This window comes from Anopheles merus, chromosome X (assembly GCF_017562075.2).
Source record: "Anopheles merus strain MAF chromosome X, AmerM5.1, whole genome shotgun sequence".
NCBI lineage: Eukaryota > Metazoa > Arthropoda > Insecta > Diptera > Culicidae > Anopheles > Anopheles merus.
Window position 1 is genome coordinate 5,585,617 of NC_054081.1, and position 23,784 is coordinate 5,609,400.

At 47.9% G+C, this 23,784-nt stretch overlaps 2 protein-coding genes across 13 annotated transcripts; one reads left to right on the forward strand and one right to left on the reverse strand.

Annotated features, from left to right (window-relative positions):
- Window positions 1–417: 417 nt before the first annotated feature.
- On the reverse strand, window positions 418–9,670 carry LOC121599040 (uncharacterized protein CG5902). 2 transcript variants are annotated; one of them, XM_041926516.1, is made up of 6 exons: window positions 9,463–9,670; window positions 7,396–7,854; window positions 4,481–5,158; window positions 3,280–3,365; window positions 2,950–3,180; window positions 418–2,871 (listed from the first exon to the last, which is right to left on the reverse strand). In XM_041926516.1, exons 3-6 carry the CDS (start codon window positions 4,915–4,917, stop codon window positions 2,675–2,677), a joined length of 951 nt encoding a protein of 316 aa, XP_041782450.1. In that variant the 5' UTR covers window positions 4,918–5,158; window positions 7,396–7,854; window positions 9,463–9,670; the 3' UTR covers window positions 418–2,674. The 2 variants fall into 2 exon arrangements, with proteins under 2 accessions (XP_041782450.1, XP_041782460.1); XM_041926526.1 differs by lacking the exon at window positions 9,463–9,670 and adding an exon at window positions 8,591–8,638.
- A 2,139-nt stretch (window positions 9,671–11,809) lies between these two features.
- Window positions 11,810–22,880, forward strand: LOC121598992 (acetylcholine receptor subunit alpha-like). Of its 11 annotated transcripts, none has more exons than XM_041926439.1 (11): window positions 11,810–11,879; window positions 14,280–15,017; window positions 15,079–15,218; window positions 15,339–15,674; window positions 15,766–15,881; window positions 15,970–16,138; window positions 16,218–16,354; window positions 17,325–17,474; window positions 17,721–17,849; window positions 18,943–19,648; window positions 20,408–22,880. In XM_041926439.1, the coding sequence occupies exons 2-11, from the start codon at window positions 14,969–14,971 to the stop codon at window positions 20,606–20,608; spliced, it is 2,133 nt and encodes a 710-aa protein (XP_041782373.1). In that variant the 5' UTR covers window positions 11,810–11,879; window positions 14,280–14,968; the 3' UTR covers window positions 20,609–22,880. The 11 variants fall into 11 exon arrangements, with proteins under 11 accessions (XP_041782373.1, XP_041782332.1, XP_041782409.1 ...); XM_041926398.1 differs by lacking the exon at window positions 11,810–11,879 and adding an exon at window positions 12,140–12,223; XM_041926475.1 differs by lacking the exon at window positions 11,810–11,879 and adding an exon at window positions 12,140–12,223 and having other exon boundaries at window positions 18,970–19,648.
- Window positions 22,881–23,784: the final 904 nt, after the last annotated feature.

Sequence of the window (23,784 nt, forward strand, 5' to 3'; positions counted from 1 at the left end):
TTTCCCCTCCCAAAGCTTATCAATTCTGTTAAGAAATAGAGTGATCGTCCGACGGGAGAAACGAAACATATAGGTCCAAGTCTTCGTCTCTCGCTCTCTCTCTCTCTCTCACGCTTCTGGTGTGCTGGAGCAGTTACAGATAGCGATCGTGCCTCCCTTACGCAGGCATAAAACACCATCGAGGCGTGCATTTTCTTCCCACGCCAAGGGAAACTTACATGAATAAATTGAGATAAAACGCAACACCGAAGGCCGACGGCGGCACAGTCTCCCAAAGCCCGTAACCAACCAACTCCCACCCCTCATCCCCTTTCAGACTTAAAGATTGTACACACACACACACAGAGTGCCCCCGAAAAGAGGCGTGTTGGGTTTTAGAATCTATTTTTATTAAAACAACACCATTTCTCCTCCTGTTTTTGTTTTGTTTATATTGGAATTGGAATTTGAGTTTGCAGGGAAATTCTTTCTTCACGCCGCTCTCGAACGCGCCCCATACCCTCTCCCCTGCTCTGAACGCGACACACTCCCTCCCCCGCTACTCCTTCTTTCCTTGCATCCATACCCTTCCAAGCGCTCTGTTCTCGCAGGCCGTCGGAAGCTGCCCGCCCCGTTTGTGTTACAAATGCAAAACTACGTACGTGCGCATATTTTGTACAACCCGCACTCGCACACATACACACAAACACACCCTCCTGTCTCTCTCTCTCCGTGCTTGAAGTGTATGTGTGGCGAGCGGATCAGATTCGCTAAAAGCTGCGCATTTAGCAGCAGCCTCCGCGGGCACGCGCGCGACCTCTTCCTGGGGAGGGGATTTAATTCCAGTGGAGGATGAGTGGAACCGGCGGGGGAGCAAAGGTGGGCTGAGTGGAGAGGGTGATAGGGGTGCTCTGCTTCAATAGCCTTTTCCTCTCACGTAATCTTCTCCCTTCCGCTGTTTGCTTATGTTAAAGTAATGTGGCAGTGAAGTGCAATCACATTATCACCTGCATGTTTTCCCCTTTCTCTCTCTCCCCCTCCATCTCTTTCCTGTGCTTTCTCTTACATTCTGTTACCTTATTCTTCTTCTTCTTCTTCTTCTTCTTCGTTTTTAAAGTGTATCGCATCCTATCAGAGGAAAAAATATAAACATATGTCTAATATATAGTATAACATCTTTTTGTTGTTGTTTTGCTTCGTTTTTTCCCTTCTTTTCACTGTTTTCGTTTGCCATTCCTCTCTCTCTGTTGGTTCAACATTTCATTGCATTTGTTTGTGTTTGTGTTATTTTGTTTTGCTCAACCGTTTAGCATCTGCTTTCGGTCTACTCTTCCGTTTCCTGTACTAAACATGGTTATTTCTTGAATTATTAATATTGGCTTGCGCCATGCAGCGGCACGCTGGGAAAGGAGCTGTGTGTTCTTGCTTTTTTGCTTTTTCCCGTTTTTGGGCTGATACTACTCCTAAACCTTCAGCCCGTTTTGGAAAAAGATAAAAAAAAAAACAATCCAACAAATTAAAATAAAAGACATACACACGCGCGCACAAACAAAACCTGCCCGTATTAGTGTGCGCATTTCTCCCTTCTTTTGCGCTTTTTGCACCTTGATTTGCATCACCGGCTTCTGTTTTGGGCGGTTTTTGTTTGTTTGCTGTTGATGCTGCGAGTGCATTACTCTACTGCCCTCGCAGGCCCCGCAGTGTTTGGCGTATTGCTGCTGCGGCTAACGGGTGGCCAGCGTACCTCTCATTATCTCTGAACGGGTTACAATTACGCGATGCGAATGCGAATGCTTGACTCGCACCTCCGCTCACCGTACCTTAACAGCTAGGGACGAAGGGATTTTAAGGAAAGAAAAAAAAAAAACAAACTATATCATTATTAAACTGTACTAACATTAACAATCCATCTACTGCCCCCATTAGCTCCTGGCGGTCGCAGTGTATGCCACACGACACGCTGTTGGTAGTTGGAAATTAATTAGTTCGTTGTGCAACGAAACAGTAGTGAAAGACGAAGAAAAAAAGCAAACCCTATTTGCTACCGCCATCAAGAGCGTAACGAGACGAAACGTTAAGAAGGTTTTAGAGATACCGCAGCGGGGGGGAAAACAAACTGTGAAAACGAAACGCAAACGCGGAAGCACAGCAAAAAACACACACACAGCGCAACCTAAAGCTTAACAATAATATAGTCTAGGTATATTCCATGCTCCAAACCCCGTGGTTTGTTAGTGTCTGTGTGTAGCAGGGAGAGAGTGTTTAGTAATTTTAATTTTAACGTGTAATAAGATTTTTCGAGTTTCTTCCGCTTTCGTCCATCCTCGTGTGTGTGTGTTTCTTAGCGCTGGGAGCGCAGGGTTTCGTTCGGGCAGCACACGGCAACGGCTGCAACAGGTTAAGCATAAAGATGCGACACCGCAAAGGCCGTGCGCAGTGTGATTGTTTGTTTTTTAAAGCAAATGGCCTATCCTAAAACAAATGTGATAATGCGTATTAAGAGTAGCGTCACGAAGCGCGGATGGAGCGGTGAGTACCGGCACGGCTTGCCATGCGCGCCGGGAAGCGGGGACAGGGTGGAGGAGGCCGCACCAGCTAGCAGTGGCAGGGACGGGGACGGGGAGGAGGAGGAGGGTGGGCAGCGATGGCAAGGGCGTGGGGCGGTCGTCGCGGTGCCGCCGGTCGGGCGATGCCGTTAGCACTGCATCTTACACAGCTGGCCGTGGTAGTGAGATTGCTTCTCGAGCAGTTCGCGATACTCGCTGTACGACATCTGGCACTCCTGCGAGGTGTAGCGGGTCAGCTTGATCGAGCGGCGCGTCTCGGGCGTGATCTGGGCCCGGTAGCCGCCCTTCCGCAGCAGCGAATCGATCGTCTGCGTCTGGTCCCAGCCTGTGACGGATGCGAAGTGAGAAGAGTGTTACAGTCAGACACAGTTGCGGTCGGGCGTTGTGCCGGGTCCATGCCTACCTTGCTCCGTCGCAACCTGGGGCAGGTAGGTCGCGGTGCGCTTCGAGCCACGCTCATTGTAGAACTCGATGCGGATGCCGTGTATGCCGAGCGTCCAGTCCAGGTAACCGCGCGCCTCCTCGAAGCCTTGCAGGATTGACACCGAGACGGTCAGTCTTTGGATCTCATCACGGGTGATTGGCGAGAAACGGGAGTCTCTTAAAGCACTTGTTATTGCATACTCGCGAAGTCCTGGCACGAGAAAACGATTTGGGTTTTTTTTAAATTAAATTATTGGTGAACGTTACACGGCGACGATAGAGCGAAAACGCAACACCGCTTCAAACTCACCTGAATGTAAACGCATTGCGCTGAAGGTACCGATACAGCCGCGCAGCCGCTTGTCCTTGCCGATTTTCCATGTCACGAACAATGGACTGTTTTTTTTTTTTGGAAAAAAAGATTTCGAGAACGTTAGATTATTTCTCTTTGTTTGGCTGCCACGATGGCAACGGCAGCTGCTTTTGTACTATCGAAAAAGGATGTAGCCAATTAGCCAGGAATATAATTGATCACTCAACCTGTGAGGTGTTAGATAGAGGCTTGGGCTACGAATTTATGGGCCTAACATTTGAAGCAATTGTAGATTGACATTTTAAAAGAGTTTTTTTTTTAAATTTCGTTCCAAGCCTGCTAGATTTGTTCAGTGTAGTGGTGGGAGCTCGGGTCGGATCTACCCGATTCTGATTTCGTGTTCGGAATCAATTCCAGAGTCGATTCCGATTCCAAAGTCGATTTCAATTCCGGAATCGATTCCGTAGCCGATTCCGTACCCAATTCCAGAGTCGATTCCAATTCCAGAGCCGATTCAGATTCCAGATCCGATTCCGATTGCGGAGCCGATTCCAATTCCAGTGCCGATTCCGATTCCGAAACCAATTCCGATTCCAGAGCCGACTCCGATGCTGGAATCGATTCCAGAACCAATTCCGGAGCCGATTTCAGAACCGATTCCAATTCCACAGCCGATTCCGATACTGGATACGATTCCGGAGCCGATTCCGGAACTAATTCCGGAACCAATTCCAATTCCGGAAACGATTCTAAAAAACTGTGGAGCCTTTCGGAATCGATTCCGACGAAAACTTTATTTTTTCCATTACTAGTTCAGTGAATGTAAAAAAATAGAAGAAAGTTTTCCTTGAACAATAAAAGTTCACGAAAGGTACGAGATTCAAATGAACTGGACAATTACACGTTAAAATTGTAGTAAAAAACCAACAAAAAGTATCAAATTATCATTTTTAACAAGACAAACAAACGAAATCTGTATCGAAACCAAGCCTGCTTTGAAAGTACCATTGCAGTGCCATTATGCAAACCTGCATAATTCGATCCGTTTTGTTCAGAATTTAAGGAATTTTTCGAAAATTATGTTTCAAAAATGTCCTTCTCTCTATCTATTCAACCTCCTCTAGACACGTGCGCAGTTAAAAACAGCGCAATGAAAAGCTTAAACCGTAACCAAAGGCTGCCAAAGAGGCCCACTTACAACGGATCGTTGGTAAAGCACGGCGTGCGTGGTTCCTCGAGGTTGTGCAGCTCGCGGTACAGCACCTCGAAGCAGTAGAAGCACATGTCCGGCATCGAGCCGATCATCGACGACTGCTGCTGGGACAGATGGTGATTGCCGTGCCCGTTCACCATGTAGCCGTTGTACCCCGACGAGGACGACGACGACGACGACGAGGACGAGGACAACTGCTGTTGATGTTGCTGGTGCTGCTGCTGCTGCTGGGACTGCTGGCCAGCAGGGCCTCCTCCCCGGCCGTGATAGCTGTTGTGATTGTTCTGGGTGGCGCCGCCAGCGTCGGCGATGCCGTTGCGCTGCGGCCCCGCATTGTTCGTGCCGGTCGTGCTGTACCCGTTGGCCGACGAGTAGTTACCGTTGAGCTTCTGCTTCTTGGTGCCGCAGCAGCTGGACGACATGGTTGCACCGTTGCTTTTTTTTCCGCGAGTACGCGTCGGGGTTGATTGTAAGTGTGCGTGTTTTTTTTTCTTGGTGGAAAGGGGAGGAGGAGGAGGAGAAGCGGCAGGTTGTTCCGGTTTTGTGGAAGCGACGAACCTTCACGAACGATGCTAAAGCTCTCGGGTCGCAATAGCGCTGCTAGCAGCTAGTGTTGCAGGGAGTTGACGTTGTCGATGTAGGGAATGAGATCACAACTAGACTCTGGAATGAGACGGGGAGGAAAGAAAGCATACCGATTAACTCTATTAGTTTCCATGTCAACAAAGAAAACGCGAAGACAGGTTCAAAGGAAATTAACGTCTTAAATCAGTAAGCTGACATTTTCCGATTGAAAGGAGATTCAGGGGCACAATTTCGAAATAATAATGTCTTGCATCACTAGAATTCTGATTCAGCCTTTTGGAGATTTGCTAAATGTCGTAGAAGCTGTAATACGTTACCCAACAAAATGCACCTTTATACCCTAGAATCTAATAACCCTGCTGACAATTGTGAACTTTTAACATGTCCACGTAGGACGTTTACGCCAAATAGAAGAAGAAGAGGAGTATAAAACTCAACTCTCAATTTTATATGTTGCACTTCGGGTGTTCCCTAAGGTAGTGTGCTGAGTCGTTTATGTTTTGCCCTTTTCATCAAAGATGTTTGTAAGGTAAGGCCATCTTCTACATGCGGATGACATTAAATTGTTTTACTCTGTTTCTTCCTTTTCTTCTATTTGGCGTCATGTCTTACGGGGACATACTGGTCTATATAGTTCTAGACGGCCTATACGTTCTCCATAATTTTGTCATTGTAAGCTTCTCAATGTATCTCTGTCGCGTGTTACGTCTTTTCGTGACCTTGGGATTACACTTGATTGCCAGTTAAACTTCAAGCAACAGTTGGGGAATGTAATAAGCAAAGCAAATAAAACTCCTGGGAGTCATACTGAAGGTTTCATCTGATCTTGGAGATCCTTCCTGTTCTAGAACTCTCTATTGCAGTCTTGTTAATCCAATTTTGAAATATGCTAGTATTGTATGGAATAATTCTGGTATTGAGGGATGCACTAGACTAGAAAACGTTCAAAGACACTTCACCAGCGCTGCATTTCGACGTATGTTTCGCTCTACACAACTCATTTCCTATGAACATGCGATTACAATCAGTGCGGCAAAATGTCATGTGCATCACGAGATGTTTACGAACGAAAACAATTTGGCATGACTATGGCGAGTGACATTTTGCAGAACTGATGACAGTAAAAAAAAGTCATGACTAAGTGACTGGCCAAGCGATGGTTGCAAAAATGTCATGTAGCATGCATTGGAAGCATGCATACACAAATCTTTTTGAGTATGCACATGCATGCATTTTGTTTGTTATATTTTTTATGACCTTAGCTGTGACATTTTGCAGCACTGATTACAATTGTTTACTCTGCAATCACTATGCTAGCGACGTCATGTCAGTCATAGGTCAGTCAGGTGTGTCATAGGTGAATTACTTGGTTCTTCTATTGATGCTCCCGATTTTCCTGCCTCTATTTGTTGATATGTACCTTCCTTCACCTATTTTCCTAATCTTTCTTTATCCTTTTTCCAAATAACAATGATTATAACTATCCAAGGATATCTCGGACTAAATTATCTGCGATATTTGCAAATGAATTTGAATTTTGACTTATGAATTTTGAATGTTGACGGTCAGCCGGCTGATGCAAAACTGATGCAAACATGGGAAATGGTGTAAAATAATGACTAAAAAATATGCAATAACATAGTTACGTCCTATACAAAAATGGGAAATTTGCATCTTGAGAAACATGTTGTTCATGGGGACATTGTCGGAGTTGATATTTCTTTTTTTTTAATATATTTTTGTTGTTTTTGAAAAGTAAAAAAATATTTCTGCTTTGTGCAAACGATAGAACGGTCCTAGCTTCACTTGGCAAGTGTCTCACTTTTTGCGCCGGTTGGTGAACCGCAGCTGAAGGTACTGCGAATAAAGTAAAAATAATAAATCCATGTCGTGACGCTGTCGCCAGTGAAATATTGATTAGTGTGATTCAACATCTCGCACAGCTTAGCTTCAAAATAGCATCCGATCCGGATAATCAGTCGGCCTGAGAGACAGAGAGAGATGCCTGCAATTGCGTTGCATCACGAAGCTAGGACAAGAATCTATTCCCTTCTTTACAGGGTTTGCCAGCAACAACCAGTAAAGCGTTAGTAACAGCGCCAAAGGTGCCGAAACCTGAACGCCACATCCAGTGCAGTGGGGCGTCCGGTTCAGCCAGCGGAAAAGTACCCTCGCGCGAAACAAGTCAACCCCCACCGGAACACGTTCCGGTCCCCGTTCGTTGGCGCACGTTGTTTGACCTGCACCCGGTTTGACGGGCTAGTCATCTGCATATGCCAACCCGCAATACCCGTCTTCGTTACCTCCATTCTTACCTGCGTAACTGCGCCGTATGCATTCGGAAGAAGTGGTTTTGTTGTTGTTGTTGTTGTGGGGGGGGAGGGAGAGTTGTTCTTCTTCCGGGGCAGTCGCGTCCGCCTCGTTCGGGCACACACTCGTTCCGGATCCGGAGCTGCGTAGACAACACACACTCACACCCACGCACACGCACGAAAGACTGGGGAGGGAGGGGTAGGGAGTTGCTGGGAAAAGGGGCAGTGGTGGTGGTGGTGGTGGTGGTCGTTGCCGTGAATTCTCACTGTTCGGACATCTTCTGTGCTTAGGCAGGATGGCGCTGAGTGTGTCTGTGTCTTGCTCTCTTGCTCGCTCTCTCTCGCTCGATCTCTCTCTTTCTCTCGCAGCCCTTAGCACGAAGGGTAAGTTAAGTGTGCTCTACGCGGTGTCAACATAGGTGGCCCTCTGCATGCGTAGACGGAGCATAGACGAGCTGTGCGCTGAGGGATGAAGAGAACAAAAAAGTTTGGGGAAAAAGCAAATCGTTAGAAAATCGTTCACACATGTCCGCAATTGGTCTGTGTTCTGTCCCATCGAACATTATCCCCTCCCCACCCCCTGCTACTCAGTAGGATTAATAGTGGGCACACCCTTTCCACTAGAGCTTATATTCCTGTTTTTTTGGCCGTTTTCCACAGATTGTCAAGACGAAACCATTTCCCCTGGCAGCTGGCGTACTGCGTTATTGCTTCAAACGAACCACAACAACAACAACAAAACCTCCTCTCAGCTGGTGGCGGCTCTCGGGAAAGCCCTACAATTTTCTTCCATCAAACACACACACACACACACACACATGGTTGAGCAATCACACGCACACCGTAGTTGGTGCGTTAGAAGTTTTGTTTCTGTTGTTGTGGCGCCCCTTAACAAAGGAGTTGTGGCGCGGTGTGCAGGAAGTGAATGGGAGTTGGTTGCGCTAAGAATTACAAAACACACCCCAAAAGAGAATACGGGGTGGTGGGGGTCAGGAGGGAATGTAAAAGAGCTATTGTGGTGTGCGTAGCAAACTATTGCTTCATCGCAAACACTGCAACACGCAACAAACAAACAAACAAACATTCAGCCCCTTCACACACACACACACAAGCGTGGGCACAGACTCGATGCCACTACCCCTCCTCCTGCTGTAACGACCCCCCCCCCTTTCCCTTTTGCTTCCTGCCCTTTCCTCACCCGATTGCTTTACAGCAGGGCAGATCGATGCGACGAGAAGAAAAGTGTCACAATTTTCATCTCATTTGTGGCTGGTGTGTGTCTGTGTGTGTGTGTGTGTGTGTGTGCGCCTCTGACATAAACGTCTTGCGTTAGAAAACGGAAGATGGTGCTTGTGTGTGTCTGTGCGTGTGACGTCATATCAGGCTGTGCGTTTTGCACGGTGCAGGCACGAGATTGCGGGGACGGAACAGAAACTTGACGGGCACTCCTCTCTTCCGGATTCCACTTTTCGCTCCGAACTCCCCGTCGCTTCCTCGGGTTTCCCTCCACATTTTGGGGTATGAAGGGAGGGGGGGGGAGGGAATGTTGCAGTTGTGAGATTGTTTTTTTTCTTCGCCACAGAATGCATAAATAAACAACCACACGCACTGAAACGCACGCCAGGGGTCAGAAGATTGGCCTCTTGTCTGCAGCGGGGGGGGGGGGGGGGGATACATTGGAGGCGGTCGCTCCTTCCCTTTTCTATCGACAAGCACATACACACACACACACACACACGCATACGGGTTCGACGTAAGTGATGTGTGGTGCTGCTGTGGAGACGCGGAAAACTATTCACCATAGAGATGCACAACACCATTTCTTTGTTCGCTTCCCCTCCCCTTTCCCAATTTGATGGTTGCTGCTGCTTCTTCCTTGCCTTTTTGTCTGTGCTCTTCGTTGTGGGAAGTGGGGGGAAGGTTGAGGCAAATGTAATATTTGTGATTGAAAACGGTCGGAACCTGCTGTCGGAACAACTTCACGCCGTGAACCACGGATGGCAAACCAACGGGAAGGGGAGCTCTGTCTCTTTCTCGTCCTCACCAACACACCCGTAACGGTTTGCTTACCTTTCCCTATTTTCACACTAGCTGCTGTTGCTGTTGCTTTTGCTGCTGCTGCTGCTGCTGCTGCCGAGACGGTGTAGGCACACTGCGTCCGATGCTGCATACGAATACCACCGTACTGAAGGGCGCGCACTCTACGCACTGACGATGGCTGCATAAACACGGGCGCGCTGTCTCGCTCGCACACACCACAACCGTACAGCTGCTGGCTGCTCTGTCGCAAGCAGCGGGGATCAACACAGTCAACGGTGACGGTACAGGTTGCGGCAAACGGTTCGCTTTGACAGCCAGGTGGAAGCAAACTGACAGATAGGGTGACAGATTGCTTCGAAAATAGTCGTTATTGTGCTTGTCGATCAATTGTTGCGATACAAAAACAATGTTTTTGTTCATACTACCATGCGATTGAGCAATGGCTTACAGCCTTACAGCCGCAAAAGGGAGACCGCGGTGGCAATTGTCAAAGAAGTTGTTCCGAAACCACATTCTACATTTCAACCTGCGCTGAACAGCTGTGCGGATGCCCAACCCGCGTGCGCTGACGGAATTGTCAAAAAGTCGAACACCTGTCAATGTGACACCAGTGACGGTTTGTTCAGGATTGGCGAAAAAAAAACAAAAATACGAAAATAAGTTCCTTTTTTTGTTTTTTTGAATACAAACTTTTCTGCAAAAAAGACGAATGAGCCGATTGGTCTCAAAGGCTCTATAAAAATAAACAAAAATAAGAAATAATCTTTTCTGCCAAGGAGGCTGGGATGAACTGGTTTAGTCGAAAACATTCATTCTTCTAAAGCAGCATAGGAATTATTCATGACACATGAAATTTACTAGCTATAAAAATTGAAATTTTGAAATTGCACATACCAAGTGACTCTGGACCATAACGTCAAAAGATGGCCAAGTGAGCCCGAAAATTGGTTGCAAATTGAGATAGAAAAGGGGTTGGACAAGAGAAGGCAGGGTTGTATAAAACTGTAGGAAAGTTGCTTTCTACTTGCTATGGTTGGCATACAAAGTTACATACATTGACACTCATGCCCGAACAATGGTTTAAACAATTGAAGAACAACAGCTTCATCGGTACGACCTTAGCTGTTGATTTTTCAATGTCTGATTGTGGTATGGGATGATCCGAAATTGCCTGTTCGAACTCCATAGCTGATTTGGGACTGTTTAACGAAAACCCGTTGTGATATCATACTTTTTGGATGTCTAAGAGATGAAACAGTACTTGAAGAGCTACACAAATCACAGCGGATGTTATAGGCATCATTGGTACACGACTCTTCTACGTAACTAATATCTACTAAAGGGATCGAGCAAGCAGATAACCCTCCAGGTTGTTCCAGGAATATTCACTAATTCGCTAATGAGCCAGCTAGCCTGCAGAAGAGTATTTCGTATTGTAGATTAACGAGAAGTTCACCGAGTTGCAGTGGACTGGTCGTCCCATATGAATAGTTCTGGAGTCCTTAGGCTATTTGGGGGCATATGTCTATGGGTAGGTGCGTGTTGTGCATTGGGGAAGCAGAAAGACATCCTACCGACTTAGATATCCTCCAGTGCTCCGTACACATAACTTGTTATGCTTTCGATGGGAAAACCAAAATGTGGCTTAGTTGCTTTGGCCATACCTAGTTCGACTCCAGTAGTGGAACCTGGTAAGAAATGAATTAGAAGCACAGATATGTGATTGGAATGCCGGGTGCTTGTTTTGCCTGGAATCAAAATCTAGGACGCGAAAATCTAATCCAAATGCACTCGCTGCACCTGTACCAGCGGTTCTGTTGGCAGCTGTATGTATTATCTATCGCCACGCTCCACACCACCAGTGTGACCCGCTATTCCGTGATCAAAATTTCATAAGCTTCCACCTCCACGCGCGCTCTCCCCGCATATAGCGGCGCGTAGTAGCAGAGCGCGCACACGTGCTTAGCATATTAAGGATGCTGCCACGCTGCCCACGACGCGACACGCGGTTGTCAGATGCAAGCAAACGAACCCTTTTCTCTTTCGTCTGTTGCTTTGGTGTTATTTCGCAATTTCCAACATCAAAAAGAGGCTAAAGGGGAGGGAAGAATCTCCAACCCCGCTCCCCCCCCCCCCCCCCGCGAAACCGATTTGCAAGTAGCCTGATTGATCCCTGATGTCTGATCGATAACGCGAAACTATCTTCCGGTGGGGGTATGAATGTCGCACTCATCGCCTCCCCATCATCTTGGGCCATCCGAGCCGTCCTGACGAGATAGGCCCTATTTGCATGTGTTTTTGCTGTTGTTCTTGTTGTTGTTCGCCTTCTTCAATGCCCATATGCACGGCCTGCCTTATGCATGACAGCTTCCGAAGACGCTCTCGGCACAGCAGTGTTCGTCTTATCAGTGGAGAGGTGTGTTAGCACAGTTCTCGCCTGCTTTCCGGTTTGTTTCATGGTTGCTGATCTGTGTGTGTTTGTGTGTGTGTGTGGGTTTTTTGCTTTTTCTCTCCTCCACCTTATTAAATTCTCGTCCAACATTCACAACGAGCAAGAGGCACGAAAAGGTTACGAGAGGCGAGCGGCAAGAGCGCGCCAAGGATACGGACACGCGAGACATGCGCATTCGCGACCCTGCCCGTTTATACCTGGGCCTCCCCCCGAAGAACGAGAGGAACCGATAAGCAAGTACAAAAAAAAAAAGAGGAAAGCACAGGGACAGCAGTGTATACCGTGCCCGTCATCGTTATCCGTTATGCTGCCATTAGGAGCACACCAAGCTTTTCCAGCGTGAGTCGAGGTGATCCCGTTACTACTACTGCTGCCAGGCAAAGAAGCAAAGTGCTTTCTACTCAACAACAAAAAAAAAAGCCCCTAACTATTGGCGAAGAAGCTTCCGTGCGCGCCTTTTGGTTCGGTTTTGGGGGCTTTAGCGTAGGCTCGCAGTAGCTCGGTACACCTGCAGTGGGATGCTGTGCATTCAGCCAGGAGCGTGCGGGTGCTGGTAGTTCAAGGATGCTGTGCGCTTAGAAATTCGGGTGCCTCGCAAAAATCCATCAGCTGAAGTTCGGCGAGGAATCGAGGAAGCGTGTGTGTGTGTGTTGTGCATCGATAGTGTCTCACAAAAGAAGCGTGTCTTCCACAAAAACTGAAAACACACATAGGTGAAGGTGACTAGTGACCAGCAGCAACATCTCCACACACACTCACACATACAGCTCGAGCCCCCAAAAAGACCCACTCCTCTAAAAACACTGTTGCAAAGGTGGTGGTCGCGGTGGTTTGTTGCTTCTAATCGTCCTTTGTGTGACGATTCCGTGGGGCCCAACGGGGCCGTAGGAACTAGGGGGTGGAAGGGGCGCGCGGGGTAGGCGAGAGGATTAGAGGAAGGTCCCCAAGCGCAAGTTGACGCGCAGTCCTGCCCCAACAAAGCTACAAAGCAGCTACAGTCGATAACAAAAGTCTCTCCTCTGTTCCACTCCAATTTTCCGACGCTCAGCGGGGGGGGGGGGGGGGGGGGGGGGAGGTGAGGTGATTTGAAAACGGTACTCAGTACTCAGTGATAAGGGAAACAGCGGTGGGCTGGAAGGATGTGACCGAATCTGATTGGGGATTGGGGCGAATCGGTACCCGAATCGAAGCAGGAACGCTGGTGTGCCCTTTCTGGAGCGATTTTTCGAACGAGCGGGGACGAGCCTGAGAGTGAGGTGCGACTCTGTGTATTTTCGCGCGCGCGTGTATGTGTGTGTGTGTGTGCCCGATTTCCATGTCCTTTTTTCCGCTGGAATAGAAAAAAAGGGAGGAACAAAAGGCAAAGGAAAAGAAAACACCCATCCTTTGTATGGGGGGGGGAAAGGTTGGCCTAGAATTTGTACATACCCTAGGCATCTCAAGGCGAGAGGATGCCATTCGGTATCTATTGTGTTGACATAAAAGGGGTTAGCAGCCTTCGGTTTTGGTGGTTGGATGTGACTATCATGTGTGTGTGTGTGTGAGTGTGAAACAACAAACCGATACCAAAGCAGTGGCACCAAAACTCGGTCACCAATCAAAGAAGCATTAATCATATACAATCCACCATATCCTCCCCGAAGACCTCTCAAAGGATACACCTAAGCAGAGGAGTGGACCAACCAGGGGTCGCCCATACGGAAGGGAGAAGGCAAATCACAAATTTAGCAGCCTTTTTCAGTGCCTCCGGTGCAAATGTGTGCAAATTTGGGCAGCAGGGCTGATGTGTGTTGCTAAGTGTGCTCGTTAATCTAATAATGTTTACATTGGACGGCACTACGAGCCCACGAGACACGCCAACGTGAGCCGCATTGGAGATAGATCGGCCGATGCTGGTAGCGCCGAGCGGGCCCGAGTTTCGCCAACTGCAACGGGGTCCCTTGCTCCTTTCCAGGGACGTATAATTCGGTTTCATGCTTGGCGGTGAACGGGCCGCCAACGGGCGTTGCTGGTGTTTTGCAGGAAGGCGGGAAGAGTTGGGGAGTGTTGGGATCGACTTGCGATGTATATATATATATGTACCGCTACACTCACCAAGAAGCGTGAAGAGGCATCACTTCATGGCGTCGAATGGGAACGATGCTTTTGGAGCGTTGTTCTTAGCCTGTTTCGCCGCAGAGCCCGTTTCATCTTCGCCTTGAAGCGAATTTGAGACGGTTGAAGAAGTCTCTTGCGCCGGGTCTCGTAATGTGATACGAGAGTTTTGCCCACCCAACGGTGTCTCTTCCTGGAACCCTCGTTCCAACCCTCACCGGTCAACGGACTGCAAGCAAGGAGTTCGCCACTCGCAGCTCAACACACCAACATCTATTCCTCTTTTTTTTTGTTTTTACAGGAAACAATGATCACCTCTTGACCAGAGGATATCGATGCGTTCAACCCCCTCCGCTCAACACACCCAACACGATATCATCCAGCAGTCCCTTTTGCCAACTCTCGGTGTGTGTGTTTGTGTGTATTTGTGAGTGTATGTGTGTGTGTGCGTTTGCAAGATGTTTCTGGGAAATTTCTCTTTAGTTCTGCAACAGTAGGCGCTCGAGAGCCTATCACAGATATCTTGCGCCCCCACCAAAAGGAAAAGAACATAATCCGAAGGATTGTGGATTCGTGTGGGAGCGCCAGGTTGGTAAGGTCCGACAAGAGGAGTACAGCTAAGCGGTAGAAACATCGTAGAAGAAGCCTGGTACCTGAACCCTGCTCATACGCAGCTCACAAACCATTCAGGAGTAAGGGAAACCGGGCGTCTTCTAGCGCCTGTTACGAGTTCCCGCTTAAGCCAGAGACACTACAGTACGTGTCACACAGCCTCCGCCAAGCTTAGCCAGCTTCCTAGCGTCGGTAGAGATGCTCCATTGACTAGGTGCGCTACTACAACCACACTGCTGTATCCACAGTCGAACGACAGCAGACTTCCTCCAATAAAACGGGGAAATAGGGTGGAGAGCTCGCACAGGGGGCGTACTATAGAGGTTAAGGTTTGCTGGAGAGTTGCTGGTGCGCGCGTGTGTTTGTCAGGGGAATGCAATGAGGCTACTACACGGTGTATACTTTACGATATTCGCCGTCGTTTCCGGTAAGTTGGGCAGCGTTTGGGCGTACCGCTGTATATATTACACCGCCGTCACGTCTTGCAGTGTGCGGAGGCAACCCAGACGCCAAGCGGCTGTACGACGATCTGCTCAGCAACTACAACAAGCTGGTGCGCCCGGTAGTGAACGTGACCGATGCGCTCACGGTCAAGATCAAGCTGAAGCTGTCGCAGCTGATCGACGTGGTGAGTAGTAGTAGTCCTCGTCGGTCCGTGTGTTCGCGTTGTCCATCTTGCCGATTTCACAAACCCTTCCCCCCCGGTTTTGCGTGTTTTTATGTCTTTCGGTGATGGTGGTCCCCGCAGAACCTGAAGAACCAAATCATGACGACGAACCTGTGGGTGGAGCAGACGTGGTACGACTACAAGCTGAAGTGGGAGCCGAAGGAGTACGGCGGGGTGGAGATGCTGCACGTGCCCTCCGACCACATCTGGCGGCCGGACATCGTGCTGTACAACAACGCGGACGGCAACTTCGAGGTGACGCTCGCGACGAAGGCCACGCTCAACTACACCGGCCGGGTCGAGTGGCGCCCGCCCGCCATCTACAAAAGTTCCTGCGAGATTGACGTCGAGTACTTCCCGTTCGATGAGCAGACGTGCGTGATGAAGTTTGGCAGCTGGACGTACGATGGGTTTCAGGTACGCTGGTTCATTGTTGGTAATGATGAACACGTCATCTGAGATAGTTCTGCTCTTGTTTTGTTTTGTCACTGGGGGGGTTTTGGTGTAGGTGGATCTTCGCCACATCGACGAGATGAACGAAACGAACGTCGTCGAGGTTGGGGTCGATCTGTCCGAGTTCTACACGTCCGTCGAGTGGGACATTTTGGAGGTGCCTGCCGTCAGGTGAGTTTGTGGATGCGTTGGGCAGGCCGGTTGGTCGCTCAAGTAATGCCAACGAGAATTCCCCACTCCTACTACTACTACGTTACAGAAATGAAAAGTTTTACACCTGCTGCGACGAGCCGTACCTCGACATCACGTTCAACATTACGATGCGCCGGAAGACGCTGTTCTACACGGTGAACCTCATCATTCCCTGCATGGGCATTAGCTTCCTCACCATACTGGTGTTCTATCTGCCATCGGACAGTGGCGAAAAGGTAGCTCTCCCAGTGCGCCCTGGAAAACCACCCCGGCCGGGCTTTTTTAATGCTCGTTTCCCCCGTACATTTTCCACAGGTATCGTTAAGCATATCCATTCTGCTATCGTTGACTGTGTTTTTCCTGCTGCTGGCGGAAATCATTCCGCCCACCTCGCTGGTGGTCCCGCTGCTAGGCAAGTTCGTCCTGTTCACGATGATACTGGACACGTTTAGGTGAGTTGCTGTTGTGCGCTGTGCTACGGCTGTGGAGGGTTGTGCTTCACTTCCGGCAATTTCCGCCTCAGGCTGCTGCTTGGCGGCGGAGGTGGCAACACAGCCTGCGGGAAAGATTAAGATAAAATCTATTTCCTGTTCCGGTTTTACGAAGCAGCGCCATTCGTCTAAATGGTTTACGCCTAATCGCGTTAGCGTTATACTCGAAACGATACTTTTGTGTAAAGATATCGCAAGAGTTTTCATTAGAATTTTTTCCTTATAACAACCAATTTCTACTTCAAATGAATCTTTGAAGTTATAGGAATATTAGATGATCATTAAAGTTTCATGATTCATGAGAATATCTTGAATTTTCTACATCTCAAAACTTGTTGAAGGTTTTTGGAGTTACATGAACCTTTTATTATTCTGTATGAAGAATCTTCGATAGTTTATTACTTTTTTGGGTTATATGAATATTTGTTAGCGCAGTATAACGAATCTTCAATGGTGCATCACTTTTTGGCATTCTATGATTCTTGGATAGTTCAGATTCATGAATCTTCGATGGAGCATAACTTTTTGAATTGATATGAATCTTGGAAAGTTTAGCATCATGAATCCTCAATAGAGCATATCTTTTCGGAGATATATGACTCTTCGTTAGCTTAGTATCATGGTTCTGGGTCATCACAGTATCATGATGGTTGATCACTTTTTAGAGTTTCATGAATTTTGCTAACTTTAGTAGTATAAATATATAATGGCTGTTCACGTTTTGCAGCTAGTTGAACCTTCCATAGTTCAGTAGCATTCTATGGTTCATCACTAGTTTGACGTTATATTAACCTTCCATAGCTCAGTATCATGAATCCTCGATGCTTCAAACATTTTTGAAGTAATATGACACATCTAATTAGTGTCTCAGGTTTGAATCTTCGAATCCAAAATCAGGAACTCACGCACATGCCCACTTATATCGTTCCAGTATATGCGTCACCGTGATCGTGCTCAACATTCACTTCCGGTCACCACAAACGCATACGATGGCACCGTGGGTCCGCACCATCTTCATCAACCATCTGCCGAAGCTGCTCGTAATGCGACGCCCAATCTACCAGCCGCTGCATCATTTCAGGTAAGTGTGCCAGCACAGCTCCAACACCACGCGCAACGTGTCTCCGTTCCGTGCAAAGAGAGTGTTAGGCAAGAAGATAGCGAGTTCACTTCCTCGGTCAACATCCCATGCCCGTCGGACTGGTTCGAGTTAAAAAAAAAAATAGTTTGTCTCTACCCCGACTTTGAATCTTGTCCCCTTTGAATCTGGCAGGTATCTGTCGTATCTGAAGTAAGTTATCTTTTCTTTCCGGTCGTTCGCGCACAGTGCCGCCTCTCAGCGGTTCATGCTGCGCTCGTGCAACAGCCTCGGTGATCATATTCCGCCACTTCCGCCCACGATCGCGTTCGATCCGTCGGTACTGCTCGATCACCATTTGCTCGATTCCAGCGAAAGGTAAGGGTAAGGGTTGCGATGATGATGCAGAAGGCTTCAAAGGGGGTCGCTACGAGTGCCCTCTGCTGGTCCGATATCTGTAGATACCGTTGCCATTTTGCTGTGTTAATGTTTTGCTCGTTGTTTAATGTTGTACCGTTGTTTGGGGCGTGCGCGGACACTGCTCCCCGCGGTGGGATCTCCAACGTCATCGTTCCCGGTGATGGTGCCTGGTGTGCGAGTTATGCATCGTTTCCTGTCTGCCCGCTGCCTGAATATCCCGCTTAATGTCTCCCAGTATGTTTTTCTTTCTTCTTTCGTTCTTTCTTTCGGTGGAATGTGTTGATGTAGATGTACAGTTTACAGCTGCAGCCAGAGCTGCTCGATCCATCCAATCAAACCGACCGTTGGCCACGTGGCAGCAATCCGTCCATCCAGCAAAGCATTTTGTTCCACCTCATTCCATAACCTCAACCATCTGTACATACAACCATTGTTTCGTATCGCATGACATGCCCATCGCCATTAAGCGCCTACTAGTTTTTAAATGTAATTGTGTGTGTGTGTGTTTTATGTGTGCGTGCGTGTTTGTTCCTAAATTCCTTTATTCGGTACCCAGTGTTCCGAATGCAGTGATGGTCCACACTTCAATTTTCAGTCCACGCAGACATCCGAATTCGGCCTGTGCGAGCTTCATTACTGTAAAGATGTAAATATTTTGTTTACATGCCTTCTGCGTGCTAGCTGTCTTTCGTTTCGTTGTTCCTGTTCTTTAAAATCACATCCATCACACACCGACCTGTAATGGGCTGTAGGATGCGGGTGCTGTATGAGATCCTTCCCGGTGCGCCTTGGTGTATTCCTGCTTGTTTTGTTTTAGTAGTGAGTGGTGTGTCATTAATTGTTTATGCAATCCAATCGCTTGGATGGCCCAGCACGTCATCACCTCCCCATTAAAACCCCTTTATCTCGGTGTTGCAACATCCGGCTCCGGTTGCGGAATGCATCTCCCAAGCCCACGCATTCCCCCCAATGTACGCATGTTAACTAAATAATTCTTGCTTCTTGCCATGCGACCCATCTCTATCCCTGGGGGGGAAAACGGACGTCGCAGCCTCAACACCTGCCGATTGCACGGCAGCCCAACGCACCTGCACAATCATCGGTCGGGCGGGGGCGGTCGGCACCATCACCACCATCACCACAGTGCGCTGGTGCGCGGCATGGACCTGATGGACGATATGCCGCTACCGTATCACGACCACAACCACCACAACTCGCCCATGTCCCCGATCAACTTCAATCTGCTGAGCGCGGCCAGCACGGCGGTGCCGAACCCGGCCGCCACCAATGCCACCGCCAACTCCACCACGACCGGGGCGGGCGGTTTGCTCGATCCGAACAGCAACTTCCACAAGAGCCTGGCGGCGGCCAACACGAACGACAGCAAGGCTGGCACCGGCAACCTGCTGCTCAAGACGGCGGGCGCCACCGGCCACCTGAGCTGCTGCAACAGTCTGTTCCTGAACGATCTGCAGCAGGCGGCGGCCGTGACGACCGGGGCGACCACCGCGGATCTGCTGCTCGGCGACAACGGGGTCGCCGTGCCGCTCAACAACAATCTGCCCACGAACGTGCTGCCGAGCGGGATGATCATCAACACGACCGACACCGGCACGACGGTACCGGCGGGCGGCGGGAAGGGCGACAAGACCGGCCCGAACCGGAACCGGTGGCTGGAGTGTCCGGAGCTGACCAAGGCGATGGATGGCGTGACGTACATAGCGGACCATACGCGCAAGGAGGAGGAAAGCTCCAGGGTAGGTACAGAGTACTTGCAAAAGGTTGCAAAGGCAGGCATATTCTACTCCTGATTACGATTCTGATTCGGCCGAATGAACTCCAAAGGCTCGACATCCCCTCGATTGGAATAGAATACGCCTGAATGTCTAGTGTTGGGAGCGTTATGTTTCATCTGAGAAGAAAACCACCCGTTCAGGAGTCTTTTGATTCGTATCAGGAGCCTTAAAATACGTTGAATCTTTGAAGATGTTGTAATTTTTCGAAGAATCTTTGTTATAGATCTTGGGACGTAGAATTAGACATCTTGAAGAGTTTGTGTTTTTTTTTTGCAAATTTGTGATATTGCAGGACCTGAGAGGAAGTTCAAATTGGCGCATTTAATCTTATCACACTCTCTTCGCAATAATTATTGCTTAGGATTTTAAACGCATAAACGTTTGTGTTATTGTCCCAGATATGTCAAAAAGTACGGTAAATCGTATCAAGTAAAGAATTGAATTGAAGAACTTCAAGAATTGAAGATCCATTTGAACTTATGGAGATACAGCAATCATTGTATCATTAACTATTGAAAGATCATAAACCTCTTTCATAGCCAACTTCATACATCTAATAAGGAACATTCATAGTTATTATCCCTACATTCATGTATCTTTTGATAAAAGATAATCAATACATTCCGGATCGTGAAGATACATTCCGGTTCCAGAGTGACGCACCGTTAACCGAAAGCTTCAATATTTCTCAAATCTTCTTACACCTTTCTTATCCATCAGGTCAAGGAGGACTGGAAGTACGTCGCGATGGTACTCGACCGACTGTTTCTGTGGATCTTCACGATAGCGGTCGTGTTCGGTACGGCCGGTATCATACTGCAGGCGCCAACGCTGTACGACACACGCGTCCCGATCGACATCAAAATGTCGGAGATTGCGACCACGACGGCGAAGCCTTACATCGCCAAACCGATACTATAATGTGTGTTAGTTTGTGTCCGACAAGCGAGTTTACGGGATCGCCGCCATCTGGTGGCAAATGGGTGAAGATGGAAATTCCTGCACCTATCAACCACACGTAACCAACTGGCACGTTCACTCACACACACACACACACACACAAACATACACATACACACATAGTACACACCCAACACGAACACATTTGCGTGCTCTTGTGTCACTACACAATCACGTACAGAAACGCACACACACACAAGCATGCACTCTTGGCATGCCGCGGAGGGTTTAGGGTGAATATGATAATTGGCTAGTAGTGACTTATTCTAAGTAGTACTTTTTTAATGGAAAACAAACAAAAAAAAACATCAACATCAACCTGACACGTGACATTACTCTCACCCCTTCGAAAAGCGCACTTAAAAGCCCGCACACAGACACACCTACACCACTACATAGTAACTCGTGCACCGGATGTAAACGCGGTGCAAGCACACTTACTAGCACTAGCAGACCAATCTCTAAACTATAACTCTCAATTTCATCGCTTACGACATACACACACACACACCAACACAGACCAACACAATATCAACACAGACACGTGTACCGTGCTTTCCGTGCGTTTGAGTCTCGTCTTAGTGCTGTTAGCTGACAGGGCTGTCACTTATTTGTAACGTCAGACGCGCGCACCCGATAAGCACGTGTCGGCAGCAGCAGCAGCAGCAGCAGCAGCAGCGCAGTGGATTACGAAAACAAACTACCCGCCATACTCGTGCGCATTTGGCGACCGATCAAAATGGCATCACGCGAGCGTTCGGTTCTCTACTTGCCGGTTGGTTGAGTTCTGGAAGCTATGTCACACACTTTACGCTTAATCTCTCTTACAATGGAGCAGCATGTACCACAACTACTACTACTACTATTACTACTACTACTATTATTACTACTACTATTACTACTAGGACTTCAGCATGTACTTAGCGAAGTAAACGGTCTTAGACAAGATGGCGGCGGAACTGTCAACAAGGGTGGCGTCGTAAGCGCGCACGATGAACGCGTTAACACGCTTTTCTAGCTCGAAATTTCGTTCGTTTGTATCACCCACACACGCGTTCGTGCACGTTTCAGTCCCCCCCCCCCCTCTCACGCTGGGAGTCATTCGGTTTTGGTAGGGGCCTGCTGGTTCGCAGGAAGTTGTTAAACAATTCGTTACGATTTTACTCTCTCGCAACGTCCGTTCTATGCTAGATTTTTATTAGACGTGCCTCCCCCTCAACTCGACTAGAGGAGAGTCGTTTTTTTTAAAGCAAAACAAACAAACAAACGAAAAAAAAAAAACGATCGAATTAGGTGCAGGAGCAACAAACCGTTAATCGATAAGCAACCGCGCGCACATACGTAACCAGTGGCACACAGGAAAGCAAGGAAAGCTGAAGCGTGTTTTTCACGCGAGGGCAAAGCGTGGAGATTTCAGAGGGGCGGGGGAAGCAAAAACCGCAAAAACCAAATCCTACAACACTGCTAACCACGAGAGCCGGCACGGAACACCACGGCGAGTAACCCATTTCCAAGGACTTTGCTGGTGAAGGACGGTGAGGAGGGATTTGCTAGTACAATTCGCAAGCACAAATCCAAGTAGCACAAGTTAGATTGTCTTTTTAATATTCCCAGATGTCTCTCCCACACTCTCTCACACACACACCCACATACATACACTATTCTGCACTTTAATGCCGAAAGTGGTTACAACAAATCGATTGACAGCCATTCGGGACGGCCATTGTGGATTGTTTCCTTTTCCCAAACCTCGTCCCAGCAGTCAGGTCCACGGGGAAAACGTTATTCGCTCACGCTTAAACGGTGTACTATACGGTGTCGCAGTAGATCCTACCACACACACACACATACACACACATACACACACACGACATCATGTTACCACACAGACTCGCGCAGAAAATTATCTCACAAATCAGTAACTGTTTAGAAAGCATACACGCGCTCGTTTTCCATAATTCATAGATTTGCGGCTCGCTTGGAGCAAAATACAACAAACAAAACCAAACAAAAAAAAAAAAAACGCCGAATTATTAACGTTTCAACGAAAATATAGATATATGAGAGAGGAGCAGAAGTGCGCTATAGGCTGCAGCAACAAAAAGATGCGATAAAAAGAAAATGGAGGAGAATGGTATAACGTAGGCAGAAACGCGTCAGACAGAGCAGACAACCTAACACACAGAGACAACGTAGATACTAGAGGATTGATTTTTTTTTTATAATAACGAAAGAAAACCAAACAAAACCATTCGAAGTATTCAGCAGATAGTGGGAAGACAGAGGGAACGACTCACAAAATAACTATAATAGTAATCAAGCAGTAGGGCAAACCGGGCAACGAAACGTGACGTGAACTAATGCTCAAAACAAAACAAAAAACAAAATGGAACAATCCACAAATCGTCGACGCGATTTGTCGCGTTTAGGGAGAGAGAGAGAGAGAGAGAGAGAGAGAGAGAGAGAGAGAGAGAGAGAGAGAGAGAGAGAGAGAGAAAGAGAGAGAAAGAGAGAGGGATCGAGATCGTGTATTTCGATTATCTCGAAAAGAGATCCGTTTTCGACGCGTGTACGACCGCAGCAGGACAGTACCTCAAAACGAAACGATTATGTGGTTAGTGGGAGGTGAAACGGGGCGAGCGGGCCGGACAGCTGGCCACAGTGGCCTCACCAGTGGTCACCAGCGGAGGGAGCGATCCGAACACAACCAAAACCAAGAGACAAATTAAAACAAACGAAACATGATAAGAGCGGGAGAGGAGGCATGGGGAACCATAGTTAACTTATGAACAAACAAACAAACAAACAAAAACGAAAGAACAAACCAAGCTAGCATAAATATATTAAAGGCAGACAAACAACAGCAACCACAAGAACAACAACAACAAAAAGGATATCTAAAATAAAAGACAAAAATATCATACACAAAGTACTAGATGGAATGATCAATTTTCAAAACCAACGTTGTTATTGGGCAACTCGTCGCCACCAATTCACCACCACCAGCGAGTACACATTAGTGTTGGATAATTCAGATTCGCGTTAAACCTTCCATGGTCATGCCATCCAATACAGGCTTTTGAGACTTCTTGGAAAGTACCACGCAGTTGAACGGGCAAGTTGTAGGTCGGATTGAG

What these genes read in the sequence shown, in the direction of transcription:
- LOC121599040 (XM_041926516.1), bottom strand. Translation starts at nt 4,917, where the DNA reads ATGTCGTCCAGCTGCTGCGGCACCAAGAAGCAGAAGCTCAACGGTAAC. An exon ending in TGCTTTACCAACGATCCGTT is followed by an intron (nt 3,366 to 4,480) that starts GTAAGTGGGCCT and finishes AAAAAAAAACAG; the next exon opens with TCCATTGTTCGTGACATGGA. An exon ending in CGCAATGCGTTTACATTCAG is followed by an intron (nt 3,181 to 3,279) that starts GTGAGTTTGAAG and finishes TTCTCGTGCCAG; the next exon opens with GACTTCGCGAGTATGCAATA.
- LOC121598992 (XM_041926439.1), top strand. Translation starts at nt 14,969, where the DNA reads ATGAGGCTACTACACGGTGTATACTTTACGATATTCGCCGTCGTTTCC. An exon ending in GATATTCGCCGTCGTTTCCG is followed by an intron (nt 15,018 to 15,078) that starts GTAAGTTGGGCA and finishes CACGTCTTGCAG; the next exon opens with TGTGCGGAGGCAACCCAGAC. An exon ending in CAGCCGCTGCATCATTTCAG is followed by an intron (nt 17,475 to 17,720) that starts GTAAGTGTGCCA and finishes GTTCGCGCACAG; the next exon opens with TGCCGCCTCTCAGCGGTTCA.